Below are 26658 nucleotides of genomic sequence, written 5' to 3'. Positions count from 1 at the left end.
TTGCCTGCCTGAGACTATACATCCCCTGTCATACAGTGCAGCATGAAGCAGTGAGCGTATTTTTACATGTACATTCTGTGTGTGTAAGGAGGGGAGTGGTAACGTATGTGCATACAGTAATAGCAATTTCTTGTGGGATTGGATTTTTTGTGCTCTTCAGCTTGCTTTTTGTGTAGCTTATTATATACTTTCTGTAATAAGCATAAAAATGCTTACTTTTTAAAAATAATTTGAAAGTTTTTCATGTCCTCTCAAGCTGTAGGACATTTGGACCCATGCCAGCGTAAATGGAGTGTGCTATTCTAGGCAGCCCACTTCTATTCTCATCCCAGAATTGGTAGCTGGCCGCTGTTGTTTGATGCCCAATCAATGAAGCTTTTTCAGTTCTACCAACACACATTGTCTACCTAGGCAATAAGAAATTGCATGTACTTTTATGTGCATAATCTGTGTCTCAGCTCACATGACATTAAAAGTACTGGGACTTGAAATAAGTCCCATACACCTTAATGGACTGTCAGAGCCGGAGAGCTCTGGAGACAGAGGGAGCAGGATGTGTGGGACTGGAGTCAGAAGTCTCTTGGAGAAGCAGGCGTGGTCATGGCTGCTCACCTGCACGTGCATTTAACTGCTGCTGAATCACAGCAATTACCATTACTTGTGGATACCACATGAAAACGTGGTCACGACTAATTAAGGTAGTCATTGAAACTTGCTGTGCTTTTGGGGGGAACGGGATGCATGTTTTCTCTTTGTTTCTGATACAGCTACTCCAGACTTTTCTTTACTGTGATCAAAAGTAGGGGTTTGATTTTTCACGTTTATTGAAGTCAAAGCTTTTTATAAACTTTAGTTACATCAGCCTCCAGAGGTAGGGCAGTGGTGATACCGCAGCTGTCATAACCATTTGGCAAATAATTGAGATACACAGTCGCTTGAGTTCCCTATATTGAGCTATACCTACTTACCTCATCTGTTTGAGTTTTGGAAGCCACACTTTGAGGATGTGCTTAGTAGCCAGAACTGCTCAGTGGGTTAGAAGTTATTTGTATGGATCAAATAGAAACCCAGCATATCAAAATTGACCCGTTAAATCGGTTTCTTGAAGCTGCAGTGTGGAAAAGAAGCCTTTCGTCCTGACCATTAGCTTATACTCCCTCTCTTAATTTTGTAACGTAATGGAGATGGCTGTCTGTATATGAATACTCACCTGTGGAGACACTAATAGGAGAATATGTGTCACAATAATGTTGAAATAGGCACTTTTACCCCTGCAGAAACAAATGGCTCCTTACCTAATTTTGAAAAAGCTTAGAAAACTTAACTACTTTTAAGTACTATTTTTCATGCTTATGCAGTTGGATGTGTACACGTCAGGTTTCAGGCTTGTATTAAAATAGTGAATGGGGAGCTCCTGAAAACCATTGAATTTAATGGAAACACTTAATGACTTCACGTTATTACTCTAGCAAGCACTCTCATAATGGGGATACTTAAAGAAGCCTTATTTATTAGTGCAAATGTATATGGGTCAGAATTAATTTTTAAAAAATCTTTAATTGTTTTCCCCTTATAATTTTCACAGCGGTACGTAGTTAAATATTCATGATAATGCTGATGATATGCTAAAGGTCTGAAATAGATCTGGAGTCTCAAAATCAACACAGGTTATTTAACCCTTTTCATCTAATGCACCATTGGGGACTTGCTCATTGAAATCCCAGAGCTCTGGAATAATTAGAAGATAGTAATGAGGATTTAATTAGTCCTTGAGATATGCTGAAATAGGACCACTGAGAACTTTTTCTGTTTGGACATGGATTGCAAGCAGAATTGATGCCGTTGCAGCTGCTGTGATGTGCTGGAAAATGTATTCCGTTGCTGGAGGCAGTTTCATGGCACCATTCTGTGCCTGTCAGATCTATGTGGAAAGTGCCCGGAGTAAGCACCTCCAAAATTGTTGAATAGTAGCCTTCCTCTTCTCCGTCACCTCCTCCCAGTACCTTTCATTTTTTTTCTTTTTTTATGTCATTCTTTCTGTTCTAGCTTTATTTCTTCCCGTTGTTGACATGATCCAGCTTTTGAGGATTGTTGTACAGTTGTATGCTCCATTAAAAACATATCACAGACAGGGAGAGGAAGTAAGAAACTGCAGGCTTGTAGGAGTACAGGTGTTACACTAAGCAAAATTCGGATCTTTTTGACACGACTGCTTGTAAACTTTATCCTCAGATCTAGTCCTTATTTAGTATTAGATCTTCACAGAAGTGATATTTATCAGTAGCTGCAATGTAGTAAATTTAAATAGCTTTTTTGGCAGCCAAGATGTTATCCAGCAAGAGGTACTAACAGATGGGATGTGATCAGGCATTTTGATGTTCTCTTTGTGCTTCCCTATAAACACTAAGTAGCAACTGAATTCCTGTAACTACAGTTTCCTAATTTGCCCATTAGATTTCATATAGGTATTTTTCTCCCCTTTAACTGTTTTCTGGGCATGCTTATTTGTACGCAGTCATCACATAAATTCCACTGTCATGTATTTTCTTCTAACAAAATATAAATGTTTTTGCTTGCATGGAAGACACAGAATACCAATCGGGTGTTTTGCACCTACAATTCCTGATCAGATTTATGGCTTAATACTGACATTTGATGGTAGAGATTCTTTTCCCTGAAATCTATTTTCTTCTTAAAAAAAGAAACCAGAAGGAAGAAAATAGATCAAAGAATACTTATTGCAACAAAAAAAGATACTGTAGTTTGCTTTTAGATCTTAAAAAGACTTTTTCCCTGAGAATACGTTTTTTGCTCTCATTTGGGGATTTGGGATCTATTCAGAGCACTGAGGAGCTAGAGAATAAAATGATTCTTGTCATTAAAATTCTTCTGCTTGCCATGTTAACGATGACACCACTTAAGGTTAAATCAGACTTGGTAATAAGTTTACTTGATGTAGACTGAAGTGTTTCAGGCTCTTAAAGAAAGATGCTTGAGACATGCACTGAGTGCAAAGCCACAGGTATGTTTGAGTGCCTCTTCTGCACATAGCATTCTCCAGGTGGGTCACTGCGGAGGAGCTGAGCTCCAGCTGGTACGCAGGAACATAGTGCCAGGCTGGGAGGAAATACTCATGCCCAGAAAACTGGGGTTAGAGGAATTGTGTCGTCAACAGCCAGGAAAGTGCATCATATAAGGAGGAAAAGCAGGTTTTAGTTGAAACTGTCGCACTAGCTCTGTAAAACATACCTTTTTAATCTCAAGTCACATGATGAAATAGGAATGTGATACATAGGAACATACAGAAGCTGGTCTGTATGTGAAGGCAGAGCCGCACAGTAGAGCCATGTGCTAAACTTCTTTGGTGACTCCAAAAGCTGCATTAGTTTGTCAGTTTAGTGAACACTAAATTTATCAACAGTCTTTGAAAAGGATCAGGCCGTCATTGGTTTTACCACTGTACTTTTAATTTGATTGTAAATGTGGAAGTGCACTGAAATGTAGCGTTGGTCTGATGAGCAGGTTTTGCAAATGTATTGACACTATTTTTCTTAGCTATTTTAATTGCAATAGCACCCAAGACCCCCATTTTTCTACCTGTTTGTATTATATACTATATCATGTAGCAGTGCACAGAAAAAAAGCTTACAGTATGTCTACTTTGATTAGTAATCAGGATCTTTGGGATAAAAGATTACTGGTTTTTACTGTGAGCTGTGGGAGTGAATAGTTTTGTGTCTGTCTCTCAAGCATTGCAGGAGGACCTGCTCTTCTTGCACAGAAGTATTGGAAATGTTTTTACTTTGCCAAACCAGATTAATTCTTAAAAAAACAGTTGCAATTTCAGGATGCTGGTTTCAGACTGTACTTGGGTTTCAAACATATACCAGCCAGTCTCGGCTTTAGGTTGATCTGATTAGTTGTGGCCTACACTAAATATACAGCAGTATTGGCCATCTGCAAGAAGAACAGAAGGAGGAAGGGATATGATTTACATGTGATAAGGCACGCTGGGAGACAGCAAAACTGCAGAAGTAGGATTTGAAGTAGATAATAATATCTGTACAATCAAAACCCAGAGTCAGGTCTCCCAAGTAAATTTTGTATACTAGCAGCTGGTCATTGCTTTCTTCTTGCTGATGTTAAATCCCGTTATACTTGGTGATGAATCTTTATCTCATTTTTTAAACTAAATTGGGGATTCTCTTTTTGAAATTAGGGAGCAGAATTGAATTATTCTGAGAGAGTTTATATAGTTGCCAGCAGAGAGACTTCTCAATAGAAAAGTTTCCACTGACTTCATTAGGCAGCCGTCAGATTCCCTGCCTCTGGGCTCAGGGAGCGAGATAAGCCAGAAGCAGTCACTGATGAAGAACTTGACAAAGTGACAGTCGATGTTCCTGTCACCAGGCTCAATGTAAAGTTACTGGGTACGATCCCTGTCCCTGGGATGGCTTCGCATGGTGGCCTATAAACTGGGAGCTGCCTGTTCAACAGCACCGTTGTTTCCAGGACACTCTGCTCCCTTAGTACTTAAGTTAACCTTTTTATGAAGCTTCTCTAAAAATAAAGAACTGGTCTAAGACTCTTTATGTCTTTTAAAGTTAATATATAGGGCAGTGAGCTGAAATCTATATGCTGTATATATTAGTAGCTAACACTGGATAGTTCCTTCCATCCCAAAGGATCCCAAAAGACTGCAGAATAAACACTCATCAGGGAACAGCTGCAAATCAAGGAAGGGAAAAATCAGTCATATCATAAATTGTGGTAAAATAAGACCAAGACAAAGGCATTTTGGGACTGAGGACACCACGCTGATTTTGTACTTTTAAAAAATATTATGATTTATTTTATGTGTGTGCAAGACAGAAAAGACACTTTATATGTATTTTAGTCTTGTCCACAAAATCCATACATATCTCATGGTATTCAATATATTTACTTCATGAAAAGGAAGGTCTGAGTTGATCCATGGAACCTTTGAACAGGAGTCTCCAGGGAGGGTAAATTTTTCAAACCTGAAATTTAGACCATTAAGCCTGCAGGCCTTGCACATTATGCATTGAAAAATGCTGTTCCTTCTTTGCTCTCCTCCGTGATTTTCATAAGTATGCATGTTATTAGGGAAACTTAGACAAATGTTGATTGTATAAAGCAGACTGACTCCTTGGGTTTTTCATGTTACTGCTCGGATTAATTCCAGCAGCCCAAGCTACCTACTGAAATTGAGGATTCACTTCGGGGTCAACTGGGCGGGCAGGGTGGGGTGCTTTTGTGCTGCAATTCACCATTACCCTGATTTTCCAAGCAACATCGTAAAAGCATCTTGTGTAAGGTATTTTACAGTAACAACTTATGTGTAAGATGGTGAATGAGCAATGTTTTTTTTGTTCTGTGTGTGCATCAACATCTCCATGAATGTCTTTCCTTCTCTGCCCTCAATGTAGCACTTAAAATTTACATCGGAGAGCATTACGCAAGGTTTGCATTAGGAAAGCTTGGATGTTTCTTTCCCAGCTACCATCTGGGTAATCTGTCTGATCCTTCCCCAGATTCTAATTTATCAATGATAGATTATATGAATTTCAAGGCTAGGCAGTAGCAGAGGGAGGTTTAGGGGTGGGAAAAATTTAAACATTATTGCGTGCTATACATAGGCCGTGTTTTGTAATATCAGAGAGAGAAGCAGAGGAGATTCAGCCAGTTAACCTAATAGCACAGCTGGTAAAACACTAGGGGGTCTGGGTTAAAACCTTAGCTAGGTCATTAGTTTCCATCTTCCCCAAAGCTATTCACATTGTGAAGAGAAGCAGTCAGACAAATAAACAGTGAGGAGACTGCAAGATAGATATTAAAGCATAATAAGAAAATACTTTTAAAGAAAAATAAAACCAATCCAGCGCTTTTTCTTAAACAGAACATTGATACTTCTGTGAAAAAGAGAAATACTGCAGTGATCTTTGTAGGAAGCCTCAGTTTTGCTAAGGTGATATTTTCCATAACTGCTGTTTCACATAAGCAAAGAAGCATCCTTTGTTGAATGGGTGTGAAGAAATGTGGTGGTTGTTCTGCAGATGCTAGCAAATGCCAACATGAAAATAAATTGTCCAAGTACCAGAGGGAAACCATGTCACTGTTACTCTGTCCCAGAGAACTTCAGATGTTTTTAGTGGCACCCTGATGGACTTGGAGAAGACAACAAGGTTTTATGTGGGCTGAAAAAGAGCTCAATGTAGAAATTAGATTCCCCCCCCCCCCCCCGCCATGGTTAGTGGGGAAACAGTAAAGAACTTTCTCCTAAAAACTCTTCAGGACTCTTTTAAAAAAACAGATTGTGATTGCAGAAAGAAATGGGGATTTTAAATTTTTTTTTTTAGCTTTTATATGAGTAAAAATCTAACTTTCAACAGGATTATTAGCCTTCTTGTTAGAGACTGAAGAATAAGCTTCTTAATTTGTCCTATGTCAGTGGTCTCAGTACATTTTTTGATGCGGCTACCCTTCAGTTGCCCAAGTTGCTTGTCAGCAGAAGTGTTCTCTCGGTACCAGGGATATTGGCAAAGATCTGGTGTATTCAATACCTGAGCATTGCCCATGCCAGTGCTGCTGCTTGGGCCACGTTAACAGGTTCATACCAGAACCATCCAAAGATGTTGTGTTGGTGCAGTGCTGTAACTTAGCTGTGCTAAATATGGATCAGAATATTGTTTCCTATCTGTTTGTAAAGGTGTTTTATTTCTTTGATTTTTTTTTTCCTGCCTATTAACTGGTCAGGTATATTGAGAATTAGTATTTGCGTCATCTGAATGAGGTTGACACTGCAAGCTGATCTACTCATGCTCACCAACCCATCACCCTGTAGCGTATGTTACTAAGTTGGATGTTCCATGTATGACAAACGTAGGTTTCATATGTGCTGTCATCAGTCCAGCTGGGCATGTTTTAGTAAGGCTGGCTTCTGGAAAGTGAGAATAAGAGCTGGAGTATCTTGAATGTAAAGAAATCTTGTGTCTTCTTGCTCTAGAGACCAGTTTTCTTATGCCACCCACACGGTTTCCCTTGACTTGGGTTGTATTCTGGTACATGGGTCAAACCTTCCCCAGTTTCTTCATTGCTGTTATTTGTTTAGACTTGTATCAAATTTTTGTCTGCTTAGATTTTTTCAAGCATCTAAATCTCTTTCACTGTGTTCTTTTTAATGTGTATTTTAAGTAGCACCTTAGGAAAGTACAATGCCATTCTTTGCCAGTGACAGAAAGTAGTTTACGGCTGGGTAGAGCTGGCCCCTCATAAGCAATGGCTCCTGTAGTCTGTAAGACGCTCATCTCCAGGTTTGACCACACCATTGGAAGATGTTTGTTCCAGTACCATTGACAGTCTGTGCAGACAACCTCGTTGCATATTTAGGGTCCTGGTTATCTCTGGCTTATGCAAGAGTAACCAACTCTTTAATTACTAAAACACTTCATTAACATGTGAATCTTGTTCTGTTGGATGTTTCCTCGCAGTGCTTTGAGGTGCTGACTGTGGACATGTTTAGCTGGGCAAAAACCCAGACACGTGAACTGTCCAAAGCAGTCCAAAGACATGCTGAGCTGTCCTTGCCATCTGAGACAGGTGGGCTGGGGAGAATTTCAGTCTAACTGTGATCTTCCTGAGCATCCTGCCATGCTAACAGGTTGCCAAATTTTATTATATCCACTGCACAAAATACTGGTGTGTGTTTCTTTAGCTTTACCCTGCCACTTCTGCTTCAGTGTTGTTTACCCATAGACAAGCTACATTTGGGAGTCACTGCTTTAGATCCATCTCAATTCTGTTGTATTCTCTGGTGAAAATCCTGAGATAGTAAATACAATCCAAATGTCTGTCTGAGGAAAGGAAGTCTGCCAAAAACTGTGTCATGGGTGTGCAAACATTTGCCCTTTTTTCTCAAGGGTACTAGCCAGTGCCTTGCTAACATACCAAGCATTGGAAATTTGTGTGATTCCCGCCCTCCACCCCCCTCCAAGTTTTTCCCTTGTAGGCAGTGGAAAATATCTCTTTTCACATATTTAATTTTTTTGAGCTGATTTGTAAGTAGGGAATTTCATGTTATTTTTCTGTAATTATTTGACATTTCGTGTATGCATCCAATCTCTTTCTGCTTTTCTCATTCCATGATTTTCAGAGTAATAAATCTTTCTAGCCCCTTCTTTAGCCTCTGCCCTTGAACAAGGGGAACTTCCTTATTCCTTACTCAGAAGGGTTCCTCAGTTGTTTTGGTCCCATGCTCTGTCACTAAGCATGCCTCTCTAGAAGGAGTGATAGCCTGATGTATTTTTTCTTACATAAGTTCTTTTTTACAAAGTACCATTGCAAGTTGTATCTTTTCTCATTTTTAATTTATCAAATGTGTAATTTAATGATGATCTGCTATCATTGTAAACCCCAAAGTTTTCCTGAGCTTAAAACGAGTAAGTGTTTTCAGGTTTAATTCATTCATGAAAATCGATGCACTTCTCCTGGCTAAATCAAAAGACCTCTCATTGACTGTGGGTTAAGTGTGTGCCAGTAGACAGTTGCTGTCCATCAGCTGATATGCAATAACTTGTTATACCTCCTTTGTGTTTGAGCTCCTGTTTTCCTGGAAAGGTTTTTTTCATATTCAAGCCAAGACTTTAAAATATCAAAAGAATCCAAATCAGATTTTACACCAACACCCAGCACATTTGGTGGGTGTTTTTCAGGGTTAGTGCTAAGGAGATAGTATTTAACAAACAGATTATTTTGTATTGGTCAGTGTACAGATGTAATTAAGACAACCTTAGCGCATAATTTCATGAAGCTTTAGTAAGTTACTGTTGTTTATCTGTTTTATGTATACATATGCATAGGGAAAACCAAGATTTTAAATGTTTTTACAAAGGCATCATAAATGGTATTAGCTATATGATGTATTTTACCAGATGTTAGTACTGTATAGGACAACAGAGGCTTCATTTTTGTCTTTTCCTTTATCAAAGGAGCAGAAACACTTCTGTCATAACCAGTACCCATTTTACATTTTTTCTCTATATTTTGCTAAAAAGAAGGAAGAAAAATATGCTGCTACCTGCACATTTTTAAACCTTGCATGTATGTTCTATGTGTAGATATGGTGTGCTAATTGTTAATAGTATGCTACTGTTTCATTTACAAAATAAAAAAAGGAAAAGATGACTCTACAACTTTAAATTGGGTTTTAATAAAGACAGCCATTCTTTAGGAACGTAAATGTAGTATAAAAAATAATTTCTGAATACTGCACTTTATTCAGCTACTCCTGAAATAGCTTAGTTTGCCAAAATCTGCTCAAGTGGGTTTTTTTGTAAGTAATCTCTTGTGATGTCAAGTAAAGCATCATCTGTACCTCTTTTATCACTAATATTAAGGGAAGGGATTAGATTTGTTTACTGATGAGCATGTTGCCATTGCAGTTTTTAAGGTCTTAACTCATAGCTGTTTCGTAGCAGTTTATTTAAAAGACAAAAAACCCCACCTTGTTGTCAGGGAGATTGATATGTCCAATGTAGTCTGGCTGTTGAATCACGCCACCACCTTTACTCCAGTGCAGCTCTAATGTAAGCCTACTTCCCTTCTTTACAAAAGCAAACTTTATCTTAGATCTAATTTTCTGGAAAGAAAATTTATTTCTTTTTGTATTGGTTATAAAATGAAGTTGAACACTAGGGAAAATGTGTGTAAATAGGGAAAAATGAATGTATGCCAGCTGCTCCCTTTCATTTCTGATAAGATTTCTAGAATTGATGTTGTTTTCTCTTTGTGATGCAAGAATGTTAACGTCTTGACCAGGAACGCTTTTTTTCTCTGAGACATTTGAGGCTTCTGCAAATATTTGAAACACTTCAAACTCATGTACTGATCTCTGAACATTCACTGGGCTCTCACTGAGGTAGAGAAGCATAGACTCCTCTTTGTTGTTATGGAATCCACATCACAATAAGGACCTGATCTTACCTTCTCCACGTGGCATCTATAGCTGAAATGACTCTTCTGCTCTCTGGAAGGAAGTTGGAACATGTCCTGTTTTAAGGCCATGCCTCAACATACCGTACAGAGAGTGTTACAAGATAATATGGCACAGATAGTCTTATTGAATTTCAGGCTTCCTTTTCCTTAATTCTTTACCTCTCCATGCTCAAGAGAAGATAGCAAAGCCAACCTTGTTTGAGAGGGATCTCACACCCTCTGGAATGATGAAACTTATGCCTCACGTCAAAAGCTGTTAAGGAGTTTGTTCCGTTCTTGTTGTGTTACATTTCTGTAAACTAAAGCCAGAGCATAGTTATCTCTGCTGTTGAATTACTGGCATACCCCATGGCATGGTTTTGACTGAAGCCTGTGAGCACTCCCTGAGCCACAGCGCAGGGCATGGATAAGGCAGCACAAGGGACTGCACACAGGAGTCATACTGATAAGACTACCAGGACTGAGTGGGAAGGTTTAGCTGGATGGACACGAGCGTGCCACACCTCTCACCAGGCCAGGGAATGGTCCTGGCAGGTTTTATTTATGACTGTACACATAGCCACGCAGTCCACTCCACAGCATCAGAAATGGATTAGAAGTTTCCTGAAGAAGAGGTCATTTGAGTGGAAACATTTATTTCACTTATTATGGTAGTCCCTTCAGGAGCCCTTCTGACAACAGCAGAGCTGGGTAGAACTGATGTTGTCCATGTTCTGCATTAGACATCAGTCCATGTTCTCCCTTAGATTCAACACCCAGCAGTCTCTCTGCATCACTACTAGAAATCACTACAACCCGTACAAATGATAGCTTTTCAATGTGTCATCCATCCTTGTGGTGTTAAGAAAAGTACTGCCTGTGATAACTGGGCTGAAAAACCTATATCACTAGCACAATGTTTGGAAAGTTATCTCATATAGATTAAAAGGCCCACAGTGAACAGAAAACCCTCACTTCTGTACTAGATATAGGAGTAACTTTACTATCTTTTTAATAAAAAACTTAGTGTGACCAGTACAAAATTTTTCATTTAAATGGATCCCATGAGTGTGATATATATGGTATATGTGTGTTGGGAATGAAAGCATTTATTTCATACAGACATACGATTGTATTAGGTTTCTAAATTAGTTACAGCACTGTCAGCAGAAGACATAGGCTTTGTAATAAGATTTGTGCGCAGAGTGGAACTATTTTAAAAATCAAGGGGTCTGTTTCAAAATAAAGCTAAGTGGAGAAGGTCATACAAGCTTTCCTTTGCAAAGTGTGGTTTTCCAACCGGTACAGACCGGTTTCCAAGCTGCTATTTCACCCTCAGTTATTTGCTATGCCACATGCCAATGCGTGTGGTCCACCTTCCTCCAGAGCGGGTGCCAGCCTCTGACTTTGCAGTTCAGGTGTGATCAAATCACTTGTCCTGGGGCTTACACAAAGATCAGGAAAACTCTGCATATTCTGCAAACCTTGCAGTTGTTAGAGTTTTAGCATGTTACAGGTTGGGCTCTTCATAGCATGGAAGAACTGGGCACAGGGGCGTGCAAGATCATCTCAGGTCCTGGTTTTTCTCCTTACAACCTGTGGCATTGAGCTTGTTGTCTCTCTGACAGGGTTTTAGTGGATGGATAAGTATGCTATATAGCAAAGATTTGTGGCTCAAAAACTGTTTACATGTGTTCAGAGTCAAAGCGTGATCTCTGGTAAAGTACGTACCACCTTTTGTTTTTACATTGTGTCCCCTTTTGTACAGTGCTTTGTCACCAGTGTACAAATGGGGAGGCCAACCTGCAAAAAGGGGGGAAGGTCATTCACCCAGTGTCACCTACTATGTCAGTATGGATGAGAAACTTACTGGTTTGAGTTCAAGACATGCTTGTTGGAGCTGTGGTCCGCACAGGGAGACTCCTGAGCTGCCTGATTGTGGGAGCTTTAGCACCTTAATGTTTTCAGTTATGAGTTTGATCACGTGTCTATATGTGGCTCAGAAAATAATTACCTCTTTCCATTAATCAGCCATTGAGTATTTGATCTGTGTGATGTTTGATGCTAACCAGTGGGAGGACACCCCAGCCCTTTGGGAGAGTCATCCTTCTGCCACCTCTCCCTCCTCCTATCACCTCTTTCTGTCTGTCAACACAACTTGTCTGTGCCTCTCTTTCCCCTTTTCTCTTTTTTTCTTTTTCTCATCTTCCCTTCAGCAACTTCCAGTTGTCCCCTCACTGTCAGGAGGTCTTGCTCTTCTTACCTTTCTTCTGTTACCTCCCTCATATAAGGACAGGTGTAATCAGTGCTAGCAGGAGAGGTGTCTCTTGCCTTTCAACTTCACACCTCCCCACATGCATGCCACTAAAATTAATGGAGAAGAGTGGAAACAGGCACATTTCATAAAGAATGCTTCAGCTCTCTGCTTTCAGCCTCAAAGCACGGGTGCCTGGACGAGTTGCAGGATGGGCTGAAATGCAGGCTTGCTCGCGCGCGTTCACCCGTGGGGCAGCAGCGTGCTGTGCCTCCCGCCTCAGTAGGCACGGCCGAGCCGCCAGCGGCCTCGCTCACGGGCCACCGCTGGCAACAGAGCAAACGCCACCCTTCAGTACGGTTGCGTTCTGCCTCGCAGAGAAATGTGGAGATGAACTTTAATATGCAAGCAGAACAGAAAAGAAAGCGTATTTCCTCCAGAAACAAGAAAAAAACCTTGCTGTCTCCTCGGCACATCCTCTTCAATAGTGAAAGCAGCACTAAAACCTTTCAGGGTAAAATGTTAGAAAACCAGCATCCCTGCATAGACGTTTCCTGGGCAGGATTGCAGGATTTTTCCAAGTTCATGAAAACTTAAAAAACCCTGCCACATAACGCTCTTCTTCTCCCATTTAATAGGCTTGATTCTGTTCCTTTATATGAAGCTTCTAGATTTTATAGCGTTTCACTAGGTCTCTTGCTGCAGCTTTTGAACCTTAAATTAAATTGGGATTCATTGATACATTTACAAAAGGCAAAAAGGAGAGAATGCAATAGAGGTGTGCTGGGGACAGGCCAGAAGAAGGACCTAGAGTACAAATACATACCGAAATGGCTTTTTTTTTTGGCTGCTACGACTAGTCTTCGCATAAAGGGAAATTGTAGCTCTGGAGAGTTTGTAGGCAATAGGGGTGTTTACAGTGGATTTCTATATGCTGAAGTTACACATTTTGGTAGCAACATATAATTTGGAAGTTATGATGCTCCCACCATAGGTCATCAGGCAAATTCCCTACTACTTATTAGGTAATGCAGATAATTGCCTTTAATTTTTTTTTCCTAAAGACTGTTTGAATTTTAAAATCAGCAACCATTTGTAACTAAGCAAGACTGCCCTGTCTTTCTTTTACAAGTACAAGTTTTTGAGCCTTGTATACAGGTTTTGGTTGTTGAGACATCTTTGCTGACTTGGAGATGTGTTTGTTTCTGTTCATATGAACAATAGCAGTTTAGTCCGAATTCTTTAGTCTGAAAATAACTAAAGAGGGTTGGGTTTTTTTAATGTTAAAGATTTCTTACATAAAGAACAGTTACCTGAATATTAATTCTTGCTTTGGCACTTTTTTCCATTTAGGTTTTATGGCAGGCATACAGAGGAACCCCCAAATGTCACAGTATGGACCTCAGCAAACTGGACCTTCCATGTCACCACACCCCTCACCTGGAGGCCAAGTGCATCCTGGAATCGGTAGCTTTCAGCAGAGTAATTCAAGTGGTACTTATGGGCCTCAGATGAGCCAGTATGGACCACAAGGTAAAATCCGTATGATATTTTTTATATATATTCATAAAATACATATGTATTGTGTATGTTAGTAGGTATGTAATTTCTTAAAAAAAAAGAAGAAAAAACCCCACCTAAAAAAACTGAACAAAACTGTCATCCAGAGGTAGAGCTGCACCTTGTGGAAAAAGCTGCTTCCGTTACTAGCACCTTTCTCTGTATAAAAATAGTGACCTTAAACTGGGCAAGGAAATGATGAATCTGTTGCATTGCCAGGGCCATTGTTTAGGAGCCCAAGCATGTCATCTCTGCAATGAGGCTGTGTTTGACCAAGCATGGAATAAGGGTCACAACACTGATCCCAAAATAGGACTTCTTTTCTTAGATGAAATCCCAAGGCCAATCTGAAATTGCGTGTTGACTGTGAGGGTTAAAGTCTTCTAACGAGCATAATAATACAGTGGCTACTGTGGGAATATAATATTGAGCTCTAATGCATACGGTTTGTGAATCTTAACTAACCCTTCAGACTGAGACAGACAGTTCCTTTTATTTTGCTTGTTTGACAGAATTGTTGAAGGACTACAACAAAAATAGAACACACAGTTTCTGTCCCTGGACAACCTTGAACTTGTCTGTTGTTTTGCCTTTAATGGATAACCTTTATAGTATGCATCTGTTTAGGGGTTTAATGAAGTTGAAGTCAAGCCACAGAATGTATAAGGGGCAGTATTTTCTTTAGAGGTATATAAAGAAGCTTTTCTATTTCAGCACTTCCTACTGTTGCTTTCTTACTTAAAATCCTCAAAAAGGACTGGAGCCAGCAATGGGAAATTTTGTCAGGGCTCGATGGCTTGTCCATGCTAGCAAAGATGGTTGTTTTAGTCTCTGGAGTTCCTGAGAACTAGTTCTGATGTTTGTTTGCAGGGAGCCTTGCTGCCCTGCGCAATGTTCCTTTCTGTTTCATCTCTGGGTAGTGCTTGTTGCAGTGTTCTGAGCACAGGGCTACAAGCCAAGATTTCCCAGTTTCTAATTTTGGCTCTGCCTTTTACACCATCTTTCAACTTAGGCAAGTAGATTCATTTCTCTGCTTCGCTTTCCTTAACTGTAAAATGGGGCTAGTAATGCCTTATAGCCATGTGTGAAGATTAATTACCTAACTCCAGTTGACTGGTGCTTTCCTTTTATTTGGAAAGCATTTTGTGGCCATAAAATGCTGTCCAAGTGCTTATTTTTATCTGCACAGTGAGCAACTAGCTTAACTGGTAAAAATCCAGTGGATTTATGATGTGCTATCCTGACTTCCAGCTGTACTGCTGCTGTTGAGATTCCGAACCATGGGAATAGTGGGTGTCAAGTGCAGTAAAACATTAGCCATCCACTCTGATTGAATGGAAGGGTTTTTGTACTAAATCAATGCATTTAAGAAACACGCCGAATACTACTTTCTTTTTTGCTTGAGTTCAGCAGTTCTTTTCCTCCCTCTGTAGATGAAAGTGCCTATGTAATGATTTTATGGGTCGCGGTCAGGAAGAAATGGCTATTAAAAAGTGAACTTGAGGGGCAGGAAGAAAATGAGCATCATTGTCATTAACAGGCCGTTTCAGAGGGGTCTGGTGAATAGTGTGATGGATGAAAAGCGTATACTTCTGCCAGCTCTTGGAGAGTACCGGTGATCCTGTGCACTGGTCATCATAAAATTAGGGCCCTGCAGACTTTCAGCTCTACAGGTAACAATTAGAGCAGAAGAATACTACATTTTCACCAGGCTAATGTGACCATTAATAAAATCCAGGGATGAAGATGGTGATATTTCAAAGTCATGTATTTACCTGGATTTAAGTTTTTAATAGCATTTTTCATTTTTAATGAAAGCAGTCTGTAATTGCAACTCTTAACATACCCTCTTACAAAGCACAATTACATGCCAGCAGTGATGAATATATAATAACGTTACCCCATTTGCCTTTTATTGCCAAAATAACAAATATATTAAAAATTACCTGGGTTGCAACTGAGTTCTTAAATTATTAAACTAAAATAATTCCCCAGGATTTTATTTGCTTTCCGTGTTTTGTTCACATAGGCCTTCCTCCAGATTATTGTTAAGCATAGGCTGAGTTTGACAGGACAACTTGTATTTTTATATAAGCGTCAAAGCATTCTGTGACATTAAGCTTTTAGTATGAATGCTAGATTTCACTGTGTGCTGTCCTGAAAACCATTGCTCAAGGCTAATGTCCTTTCTCTGCAGTGGAAGTGCTCACCATAGTAAAGACTAGCACCAGTAAGTTTGGGTTGAAGGAATTAGCCCCCAGTTCATGAGAGCAGAATGATCCATTTCATGCATATGGTTGATTTATTTGGTTTTCATGTGTTTACGTGACACTTAGATCTATAGTAAGAGTAGAATATATTTTCCCAGGAAGCAGTTCTGTACTGGGGACCTAGTCCAATCCTGTGAAACCATTTCCTACAACAATAAAAAATGGCTTTGGCTCCACACTTCTGTGTCTCTGTGATACAACACAGGAGCTTGCAGTACAGAACATTAGTTTTAATTTTGTATTAAATCCCAGCATTTTCCTGTCCCCAAGAATAAAAAAAAAGCAGAGCGAGAATGGAAGCCATTACTGAAAGAAACACTGTCTTTCATTTGTATTTGGACAACATCTAGCTTGGGGGCTAATGAAGCTCTGGTCTATGACCCGAGCATCAAACTGCTGCCACAGCAAAATGTCCCTTAAATGCACTCTGGAGAGCAGTCAGAGGCTGTAGTCAGTTGGGTCTTTTAAGACTGGGGCAGAGAAAACTCCCTGTGGATCAGTAAAACGTGTCAGAAATGCATCCTGTCTCCCTAACTTTTCCTACTCAATTCAGCAGTAAAACTGTTCTGTTTGGGTATAACAAAGAGAGAAACCACTACTCAGTGTGTTTGAACCAAAACCCCAGAACTTAACAGTAAGTTAAACCCCTTTTTTGTTTGTGGTAAAGTAATATGAATTGAGCATTTGTGCTTTGTAACCTTTAATGTTGGACTCATTTCACAAAAGCACTTTGCTATCTAGCTTCCACTGATTTTAATTCTAGATTTTAATTAAAGTGGTAGCATCTTAAGGATGAGATGCCCTAGGTATCTCAAGAGTCTGGACCTCGGAATCCAGACCCACGTATGCAACAGCCTGTGGAGTTAAGACTTACATGTCAACTGTATCTACTGAAGTTCCCTAGGTAAAATAGTTTCAGAGGAATTCAGAAAAATACTTTTAAATCATTTGTACAAGAAAAACTTGACGGTTAAGTGCACATCTAAAAAATTCTAAAATGATTTTAAGGTACTATTTTTAATACTGTGAATCTGACCTATGCCTCTAAAGCAGAGAGCAAAACTAACAGGTAGTTCTCAAATTTCCCTCTTTTCAGCTTGCCTAGAAATGGCAAGATATCAGAGCACTTTGTTCAGCAAACCTGGACAAAGTGGACCAGAGTTTCAGCAGTAAGAACGAACATCTGTCTTTGGCAGGTTGTTATTAAGCTTTTTCATATTTTATCTTCATTACACTTTTTTTTTTGCCTTACTGATTCCAGTTACTGCTTTGTTTTTTCTCATGCATTTGAGATGTTGTCTCTCTGGGTACAATTCTACTCTGCCGAGGGGGAGTTGGAATCAAAAATCCCTCAGATATGGAGGGGAGGAGTTGTTCAGTAGTATTGTACAGCCGCTGTTGCCAGGCTTGTACCCACTTGAAAAGTGTGGGCTCTTGGACTTGGCTGCCTGACACGTCCAGCTGATGTGGGCTGGCCTAGCATCTGCTGCATTCATTGTGTTTAATGCTGCATCCATCTGTTTTCTGTCAAAGCCACTGCCAACAAATTACTAATCTATTAGAGAAACATGGAAATAAGATTGCACTCCTCATTCCTGGCAATTCCTCTTGTATTTTGTTTGGCTTTTATTTTGCCTTTTTTTTTGTGGTCTGGGAAAGGTATAAGAATAGCTAGTACTTGAGGTATTGAGGAAATGCTTAGGGAAAAAAACATGGAAAAAAACATTGAAACTTGTTTTCCTTACTGAAAAGATACCACTTCCCTGTGTTCTTGGATGTGTATCCCTGGAGATGAATGATTAGGAGCTATTTTAACTGAGCCACATATTTTTATGGAGAAGATTCCACTGTTTTTTCTGTGTTGTGCTTACGCTGGAGAAGCCAAAGCATGAAAGAAGGGATTTTTTTGTCCCAATTCAAAATAGCATCAAAACAGCAATAGTAATTAGCATTGGTGTTTGCTCCTCCAAGCATGCTGCTGAACCGTACTTCGTAGACCCTAACTGACAAAACAAATGGGCTTTATGTAAATTGGACTGACAGTAGCTCCCAGTGATTATGGATATCAGGTCTGCTAGTCTAGGGAGGGATTTCACTTCACTTTGGGAAGCAGTGTTACTAGTAGCATGTACATAAAGTGTGTTAACTGACTGTGTGTAATCTCTGAGTGCACATATACACCATCTTGCTGCATTACATTTTTCTCGCACAAAGCAACTGGAAAACCAGAGCAACATCCGAGTTGCGTGTTACACCTTTAACACTAAGCAGAGCAGTGTGAAAGTAGTGAACCCTTCAGTTTGTGGTCACATATGTTGGATCCGAAGTGTGGCTCGAGCGGGTCTCAGCAACCAAAACTGTGGCTAGGGGTGATGGCTTGCTGAGCAGAAAACAGTCAGCTGCCAGCAGCCAAGCCTACAGGAGGAGGAGAAGTGACAGCACAGACTGAAGTCAGCATAAAGCTGAATCTGGAGCCTTTCATCTGTGCTGAACCACATATTGGGGATCCTTCTGTGAAGACCCCCAGGCAGAAACTTAGTTTCTAAAACAGAAGAGAATCGTTGCTCCATTTCCTTGGGAAGCGTAGGTCTCATGCGTTCTTGCTGAGGAGAACTTGTAGCAGAGTGAGTCAGGTACCGAGTGGGGAGGAGGGGAGGATTAGCCAAAGCACAGCAGCAGGAGCGTATGAATTAATTATGTGTGCATTCAAATGATGGATGAATATATTTAGTTTAAATATAAACAGGAGTTACATGCCACTGACTCCTCTGCCTGGTAGCTGAGGCCTGAGGAGAGATGTGGCTGATCTCCATGTTCAGAGGAAGAGTCCAAGGGCTGCTGCCTTTGAACGAGCGTGGGAATATCTGAGAGTAGTCAGGAAACTCTGCTCTGTGGCATCCCACAGGGAGGGAACGGGTCGTGTTTCCACTAATCTGGATGAGATGGAAATAAAGGCAAGTCAAAACTGATGACTGAAGTAGTGTAATGTGATCCATTTCCTAAAATACTTTTCTATCATATCTTCTACCTTTTTTTTCCCCCTCTTTCTCATGCTGCTTTGTTTCTGTAACACTGAATGCTGTACACTCCCTTTTCCTTGAGCTTTCAACATGGTGGGAGAATCAGCACTCAAATGAGTTAAGCTGCTGCAAGCGGAGCAGTTTGCTCCAGTGACAACATAGATTGCGGTCAGCCAGGTTTTCATGCCATCCTTTGTAAGGCACCTGTTTATATTAGCATCTTTGTACTAGTGCTGATTACTCTTGTAATACTAGTTTTCCCAGAGGAGGTACACTGTAAGCTACCACCCCTTCTGCTGGCACAGCCAAACTCTGAACTCACCAGGAAGGCAGGGTAGGGCAGGGGGGAGCAGGAATGTTTCTCAGGGCCCAGCAGCTGTCCTCACCAGTCCGTGCCAAAGCATCTCTGACACAAATGGGCAGAACAGTTAGGAGCAAGAAGCCAGAGAGAATAGCCTGTTGCTGAAATTGCAGAAAGATGAAGAATGAGAACATGAAATTACAAAAATAAGGATTCTCCCTTGAGCTTATGTAATGGGTTTCTTACATGCCACGTATCTCTTTACTGCATAAGGCTGTTTTCTACTGTGTGCTGTGTTGTTAACCCTCCGGAGGCTGTGCTTTTCTGTATTTGCTGTTATGCCATCACATGTATTAGGCAGAAAATGTTTGAGGGTACATGAAGATCAGGTTCATAGGATCATTCAGGTTGAAAGGGTACTCAGGAGTTGTTCTTGGCTGACCTTTTATTCAAATCAGGGTCAGGTATAAGATCAGAGCAGGTTACTCATGGCTTTATCCAACTGGGTCTTGAAAAGCACCAAGGAGGGAGTCTGCGCAACCTCTTTGGGCAGCTTGTTTGACTGCTTGTCTGTCCTCATGGTGAAAAAGTTATTCTGACTTTGAGGCCAGCGTGGTTCACTTCAGTTCACATGTGTAAGTTCTGCAGCTGCGAATTTCCTAAACAGAAATATTTGCTCAAAAGTTTAATGTTTTTCTCTGTGCTTTTTATCGTTTTGTTCAGGAAACTACTCCAGACCACCGACATACAGCGGCGTGCCCAACACAAGTTACAGTGGCCCAGGACCTGGCATGGGTATAAATGCCAACAGTCAGATGCACGGGCAGGGGCCAAGCCAGCCTTGCGGTACCATGCCCCTGGGGCGGATGCCATCAGCTGGGATGCAGAGCAGACCATTTCCTGGAAACATGAGCAGTATGACCCCCAATTCTCCTGGCATGTCTCAGCAGGGAGGCCCTGGGATGGGTCCACCCATGCCAACTGTGAACCGTAAGGCACAGGAGGCGGCTGCTGCAGTGATGCAGGCTGCTGCAAACTCTGCTCAGAGCAGGTATGCGTCCAGACGAAAGGAGTTTAAATGAGTAGGAATGTTTCTCTTGTAATTTCTGAGGTAACAGCACTGTACAGGTGTATGCATATACATTCAAACACGTTCTATCTGTGCCCTTATCTCTGGGAGGAGATGGCATGTGGGAAAAATACTTTTCCTTAAACGTAAGGGGAAAGCATGCTATCGTGTGTTTGAATTATCCTCTCGAAAAGCAGCTGTGACAATGGAGATGATGGCCACTTCCAGTTTGGCTCTTGGCACTGTAGGCTTTAGGAAAACCCCCAGGGTTGCAGTGATATTAGGAATTGAAAATAAGCCCTCTGCAACTTGAAATTGATTAGCTGGATATATAATTTTTATCTCCAGTAGAGAGAGGGCCAACATGTTCTTGGCAGCTTGCCTCTGCCAGAGAGTAAGGAAGCTTATGAAGCTGCCCATCAACTCTTGAATTTACTGCCCACATTGTGAGCAGCAGTGCTGGTGGCAGTTCTCTTCTACGGGATGTTCTTGTTCTTAGGCAGGCATGCAGATGGGGAGAGGAGGGCAGGCTGAGGGGAGCAGCTGGAGAGGAAAGGCAGAAGGAGGCATAAAAGCGATCTGTAGTTATCTGGAGTTGATAACTGGCACTTACGCATCCATAAGAAAGAACCTGCAAGCAGGTTTGTAGAGGTTGGAGCCATCATAATGTCTTCTTGTCTCCCCTTCAGGCAGCATAACTGCATGTTGCCATTTGTGCATGGATTTTGGCAAGGGCACTTTATTGTCCATGGTTATTCTTAAGATGCCTGAATACATGCAATGAAATCATACTTTCTGGGAAATTTTTCAGATTAAGTAATTTCCACATTTCCCTGGACTCAGATAACTCCGTGTGTATTTATTATCTTTTTCTGTTACAAGAAGTTCCATTACATTTGAGAATTACACAAAGTTGGCTGCACTGTTCTGGTGAGCATGTTTGTGTGTGTGTTTGTATTAAGCATCTTGCATTTATGTATGCATATGTGTACACAGGTGCACATATACTGCATACAGGTATTTATCTTTCAAGACCGGTGTTTGTGGACACTAGAGTTGCTCTAATTCCAAGACACAGTGTAAAACTAGAAATAGGAAGCTAATGTGTCCCTGTATCCGTAGCTTTCTTGTTTTGCGAGTTTGGAAGGCAGGTGGCTTCTAGTGATAAGCAATAGCAAACTTTTAGAACAGTAACAGTAAATTTAGTGTACTTCATGTTCTTGTTCAGTAAAATAGAACCACACTCCCTTAAAATATATGGTGCTCCAGCAGATGTCTGTGAACCAGCAGTCTCTTGCTTGTGTTGGTTGTTTTAACAGACCTGTCTAGTAGGATTTACAAAAGTCTGCTTCTGTCTGTCTGGTTTAGGCTATAAGCTGATAGGTCAGGCACGAAGGAATAAATGGGCTATCACTGCAGCTGCAGGAACACTTTCTTTATAATCATATAATAAAAGGAGAAGCTCACATTTGTTAGTCTTTACAGCAAGACAAGACTTTCTGTTAAGCAGAAAATATTTGGTTGTGATTCAGCTTACACTTTGGTTATAGTGTGTGATGTTTGATTAAAAACTAGGTTAAATGGTTATTACCACTCTTACCTCACACCTTCCTCCCAAGTCAGTTTCGTAAAACTGGTTTTGGTTTCTAGCTTTGCCTGGGCAAACCTGCACCATTTCAGAGCTTTTCCATCAGATACTGCCCATTCCACTGATCCAGCACCTGTGGAAGGGCTGAGCAGCCATCAAATCTCTATTGCAAATACTGGCAAAAGGGCTGTTCATAAACTGCAAATTGAGCAAAACCTGTCACACCCCTCTAATGCCAGGGGGCTGCAAGCACACTGTTTTCTTCTTTAATCTCAAGTCAGTTGTAGGGGAGAAAGCATTTGGCTTTTGGCTATTCCTGCAAGTCCTCCATACTTGCATATGGAAGGAATGTACTTGACAGTGATTCGTATTTGTGATACAGAACAAATCCAAAGAGGCTGTTCTTTTGTTCTGCTTTAGGCCACCATACATTAGGTCGCCTGCTTATCCCAGCCAGTCTGGGGCTGGCGGATGCCCCCTGTTTTCTTCACAGCACCCCAACTATGGCAACGCTCAGGCTCCCTTGATGTACCAGCCTGACCAGTACGGGTAGGTAGCAATGTAAACTGGACTTGCTGTGGGACCTTGGCAATTTTTTTTAATGTTTATGAACATGCCATCTGGCTGCTGTAGGAATATAAAGATCATGTGAAAGATACACAAATACTTGCATCCTAGAGGGGATTTGGGATTTTTGTTTTCTTTTTACTAATGCCATTGTGACAATACAATGAAAATCTGCTTGTCACTCGCTCACACACGTGCATGGCTTTTGGCATGGCTCTGTCTCCTTGTGCTTGAGAGGGGAATAAAGAACCTTATCACTAAGAAGGAATTAGATCTCTACTCCCCCTAACCCAGGCATCGTCTTTCTCCCCTCCTTTTTGGTATTTTGTCTCGCAGCAGTGCTGTGCAACCCTGTTTTTTTGACTTGTTGATGGCGTTGTCATTGCTCCCTGGGTAGTGAGCTGCAACCCCCGAAGTATGATCCCTTTCTGAGAGGTGGTGTACTGCAGGAGTGATGACAGGGTTTCTTAATGGAATTTTCAAGAAAGTTTTATTACACTGTAATTGAGCATGTGTTTGAAAATTTTCAGTTAGTTGCTAGAACACTGGCAACTTTTTAGGAACACTGAGTATCCAGTGCAAAACATTTGCCTGAAATGCAGCTACTGTTTTCTCACCAGAGTCCATCACACTTTGATTTCTGTAATCGTATCATAAATTACAGCACCGGGAGGAAGTATCTACACTGGCTCCCAGCCTTTTGCTCCCTCACAACCAAGTCCAGCCTCACATGAGATTCAAGTTTCATGGGCTTCCCTGTCATCATGTTATTTCAGTTGTTACCTCTGCAGGAAATCTATAATACCCAAATTACTGCTGCCTTCATGGTTATTAACAAGTTTTAATTACAGTTTTCTGTAGCTGCTTTTGTTTGTTTTTTTCCTTAATAGCATCATTCATATATGTGTATATGAAAAAGTACAAAGCAAGACAAGAAATGAGAACATAAGTCTACTGGTTCTCCTGTTCAAAAAGCAAAAATTAGTGAAATAGGAGAGCACTCCCACCATACTATTTCATCTAACTGGAAGGACATCCACTGTTACATGCCAAAGTGCATGAATAGTGTCCAGCCTCTTTCTTTCAATGTCTTGAGTTTATAAGATTCAGCTGTGGGGTTCAAAAACTGTAGGATTTTATTACTATAAAACACACTCCTCTATGCAGAATTGAGAAGAAAATTGAATGCTTGTGTCAGAGTCGTGGTTACACAGCTGTATTTCTGTACAAGTTGTTTGTGATCCCCTTCAAGGTCAACTTGTTGAATCGGTAGCCAAGTATCAATAGGGGAGAGAAATTTATCTTCAGCTGTTAATCCACAGGATCTGTCCTTTACCAACTCAGGAGTCTCATTTAGACATGGAAAGCTGGTTTGCCTGTGCATTGCCAAGCCATGCTAAGCAGCTGTGTAAAATGAATTTAAATGGCACGCATCAGAATAAAATCACTTCCACTGGGGCAGAAAATCAATGTTCGTTAACCAGGGCTGGATGATCAAGATCTGAGTGTCAGCCAGTTATACCTAGGTATCATCTTCAGTGCAGACCACTACCATGTTAATTAGAGAAGATAAAATCATATAAATAAAAGTGGTGGCTGTGAAAGATACTAGGTTTACACCATTTGCATTAGCCTTTGACCTCACCTTGAGGCCTGCCCTGTGTTAAGCTTAGATTAATTTCTACAGCTACATAATACCTTCCCTGTAACCTAAAATCTTACGATGTACTAGTCTGTCTTGTGCATGCAGGCCAGTGTTTCCTAAATGATATCTAGCATGTCGGGCTAAAGAAAAGAAAGGTGTTTTTAAGACTTCTTCATTGAACCAGCAGTATCTGTAGTTTCATGCTACCTAGGATGTTTAAGCTTGGTCTGGGTAACAGTTTACAGCAGGCAATGCTAAATAACTATCTAATGACCTGTATAGTAATTCCCCTTATTTTCAGGAAGACAGTGTGAAGGAACTGCAAAATAGTGTTTTCCTTTTTTATATCTGTCCTGGTCTCAGCACACCCATTGACTGGTAAGGACTGTACGTTGAAGACCTCATATATCCACTGAACACCAAGGAAAGACTTCATAACTTAGGTTGGCATTGGCCAACAACCCAAGGGCTGGTTCTGCTGCTGGAGGCTAGAACCCACTGGAGGCCTCTGAGGACCAGGTGGCTCCAAAAAATAAAGTCTTTTATCACACTGTAGTTCTTACGACAACGCATGATATTTATAGTGATAGATAAGTATTTGTGTATGTACAGATGTGCAACACAGTAAGGATTCAGTAAAAGCAAACAATTTCAAGCAAATGAGAATAACATTTTCCCTGTTAAGGTGAGAGGCAGCAAATTTAGCCCATATCTTCTTGTACCAGCCAATTTTGAGTTCCTCAGTTTGTAGATGCCCAACTTGAAACTTTTCAGGACTATGTTTTCACTGTTCGTGAGCCTTTGTTTCCTGAAGTAAGTGCCCAGTACACACTTTTGAAAATTGATTATTAGGTTGTCACCTGAAGTCAGCAGACATTTTTGAAGCTAAATACTTGTCATCATTTTCAGCATCTCTCGTGCTAGCAGTAAGTGTCATTCTGAGCATGTCTTCTTAGCAGTTGCAAGTGTGACTGTAGTATATGGAAAGGTAAAAATGTAGTTGCGAAATAGCTGGCTTATATACTGTTAGCAGTGCAGCCTTAGGAAGATGTAATTCAGTACTAGCTGGCTGTAAAATACACATCCAGCTAGATGCTAAAATGAGCCTATTGCTCGTGCAACTACAGTTATCAATACCTGAACTAATTACTGTAAAATGAGTCTTGATGTGCCTACATGAGGAGCAATCCTATCTTTGAAGGCAGCATCTTTGACCTCAGTGTACTGTACCTTATATGATTTTCAGGATTGCATGTTGCAATTTTGTAAATTAAAGCAATTTTTTTTATAGATTGAATGAATTTAGAATTCAGTGACATTGATTTTATAGAGGACAATTTAGACATAGTAGTTTATTAAACTGAGGAATTGGGATCTAGCTTAGCTATTTGCAACCTCTGGCCATTTTAAATCCTGGTCATTGGGTTGCTAAATTGAGGTGGATATTTACATTATCGTCCACTGCTCCCCGTGCCACTTGAGAAATGGTGTTCAGTCTCTATAGTAATGTGTGGTGTTGCATTGCTTTGACATACTTTTAGGCACTCTAGAATGTGGTTCTGTTTCTGAACTGCTTAGCAGCATCGTTGTGAGGTCAGAAGAATTTGGGTAAATTTCCATTCAGTCCTAAAACTGATCTATAAATGCTGCACTGATATTAGAGAATTTCTGTTGTACAGAGAAACTGCTACAATTAGTGTAAATGAGTTTAAAATGTGCATTCGTTCTGTCTTTCTAGTCTGTGTGTGTGTATACATGCACATGCATGCTTGCGCACATACGGACAGACTAACCTTCCATCAGCATTTCTCTCCTGCTACGTATGTATAATTCATATTCCATGTCGCTGGTGCCAGCAAAGCACTTTTTCCGTGTTATTTTCTCCAACAGCAGGGTAATGCAGCACTGCTGATGGACTAGAAGGTACTGGTGAGGCAATATAGTAATGGACATAGTGCATTAAAATGTCAAAAGCAAAAAGAACGACACGGAAATGGGGAATAAATTTTTTTAAAAGAATAATAATATAAATAAAAACCAGAACTCTTTTAGGTGTTTTACATCCTAGAGCCTGTCAATTTCTGTGCCATATTTTCCAGTCTGGCCCTTTTGATCTTGAAACTTGGGTTTAAAATTGTAATTGTGATTTTAAAAGCTGCAGTTATGTAGCAGAAAGACTTGAAGTGCTACAGTAAAACTTACCATCTTTAATCCCTGGAGAAAGTATATATTTTCCATTGTTTTCCCTTTTCCCCTTAAGCTTGGAGGTGCTGTTCTTCTCTGCTGGGAAGTGCAGTGGAGTGCAGGAAGGTTAAGTACTAATTCAAGTTTCTTTACTTATTCAAACCAGGCTACTTCTAGATGAAAGGCTGCCAACTGTGAAATCCCCAA

At 40.5% G+C, this 26658-nt stretch overlaps 1 protein-coding gene across 7 annotated transcripts in view; it reads left to right on the top strand.

Moving 5' to 3' along the window:
* ARID1B (AT-rich interaction domain 1B) overlaps positions 1 to 26658 on the top strand; it is a 334357-nt gene that overhangs the window by 251898 nt on the left and 55801 nt on the right. For 6 of the 7 annotated variants that reach the window (XM_074862776.1, XM_074862773.1, XM_074862778.1 and 3 more), the window contains 2 exons: positions 13601 to 13780; positions 20122 to 20449. In XM_074862776.1, the coding sequence (XP_074718877.1) occupies positions 13601 to 13780; positions 20122 to 20449 (508 nt within the window). Of the gene's footprint in view, positions 1 to 13600; positions 13781 to 20121; positions 20450 to 22475; positions 22605 to 26658 lie in introns of all 7 variants that reach the window. The other variant, XM_074862780.1, reaches the window with a different exon arrangement.

This window comes from Strix uralensis, chromosome 3 (assembly GCF_047716275.1).
Source record: "Strix uralensis isolate ZFMK-TIS-50842 chromosome 3, bStrUra1, whole genome shotgun sequence".
NCBI lineage: Eukaryota > Metazoa > Chordata > Aves > Strigiformes > Strigidae > Strix > Strix uralensis.
This window is presented reverse-complemented; position numbering and strand designations above follow the sequence as displayed.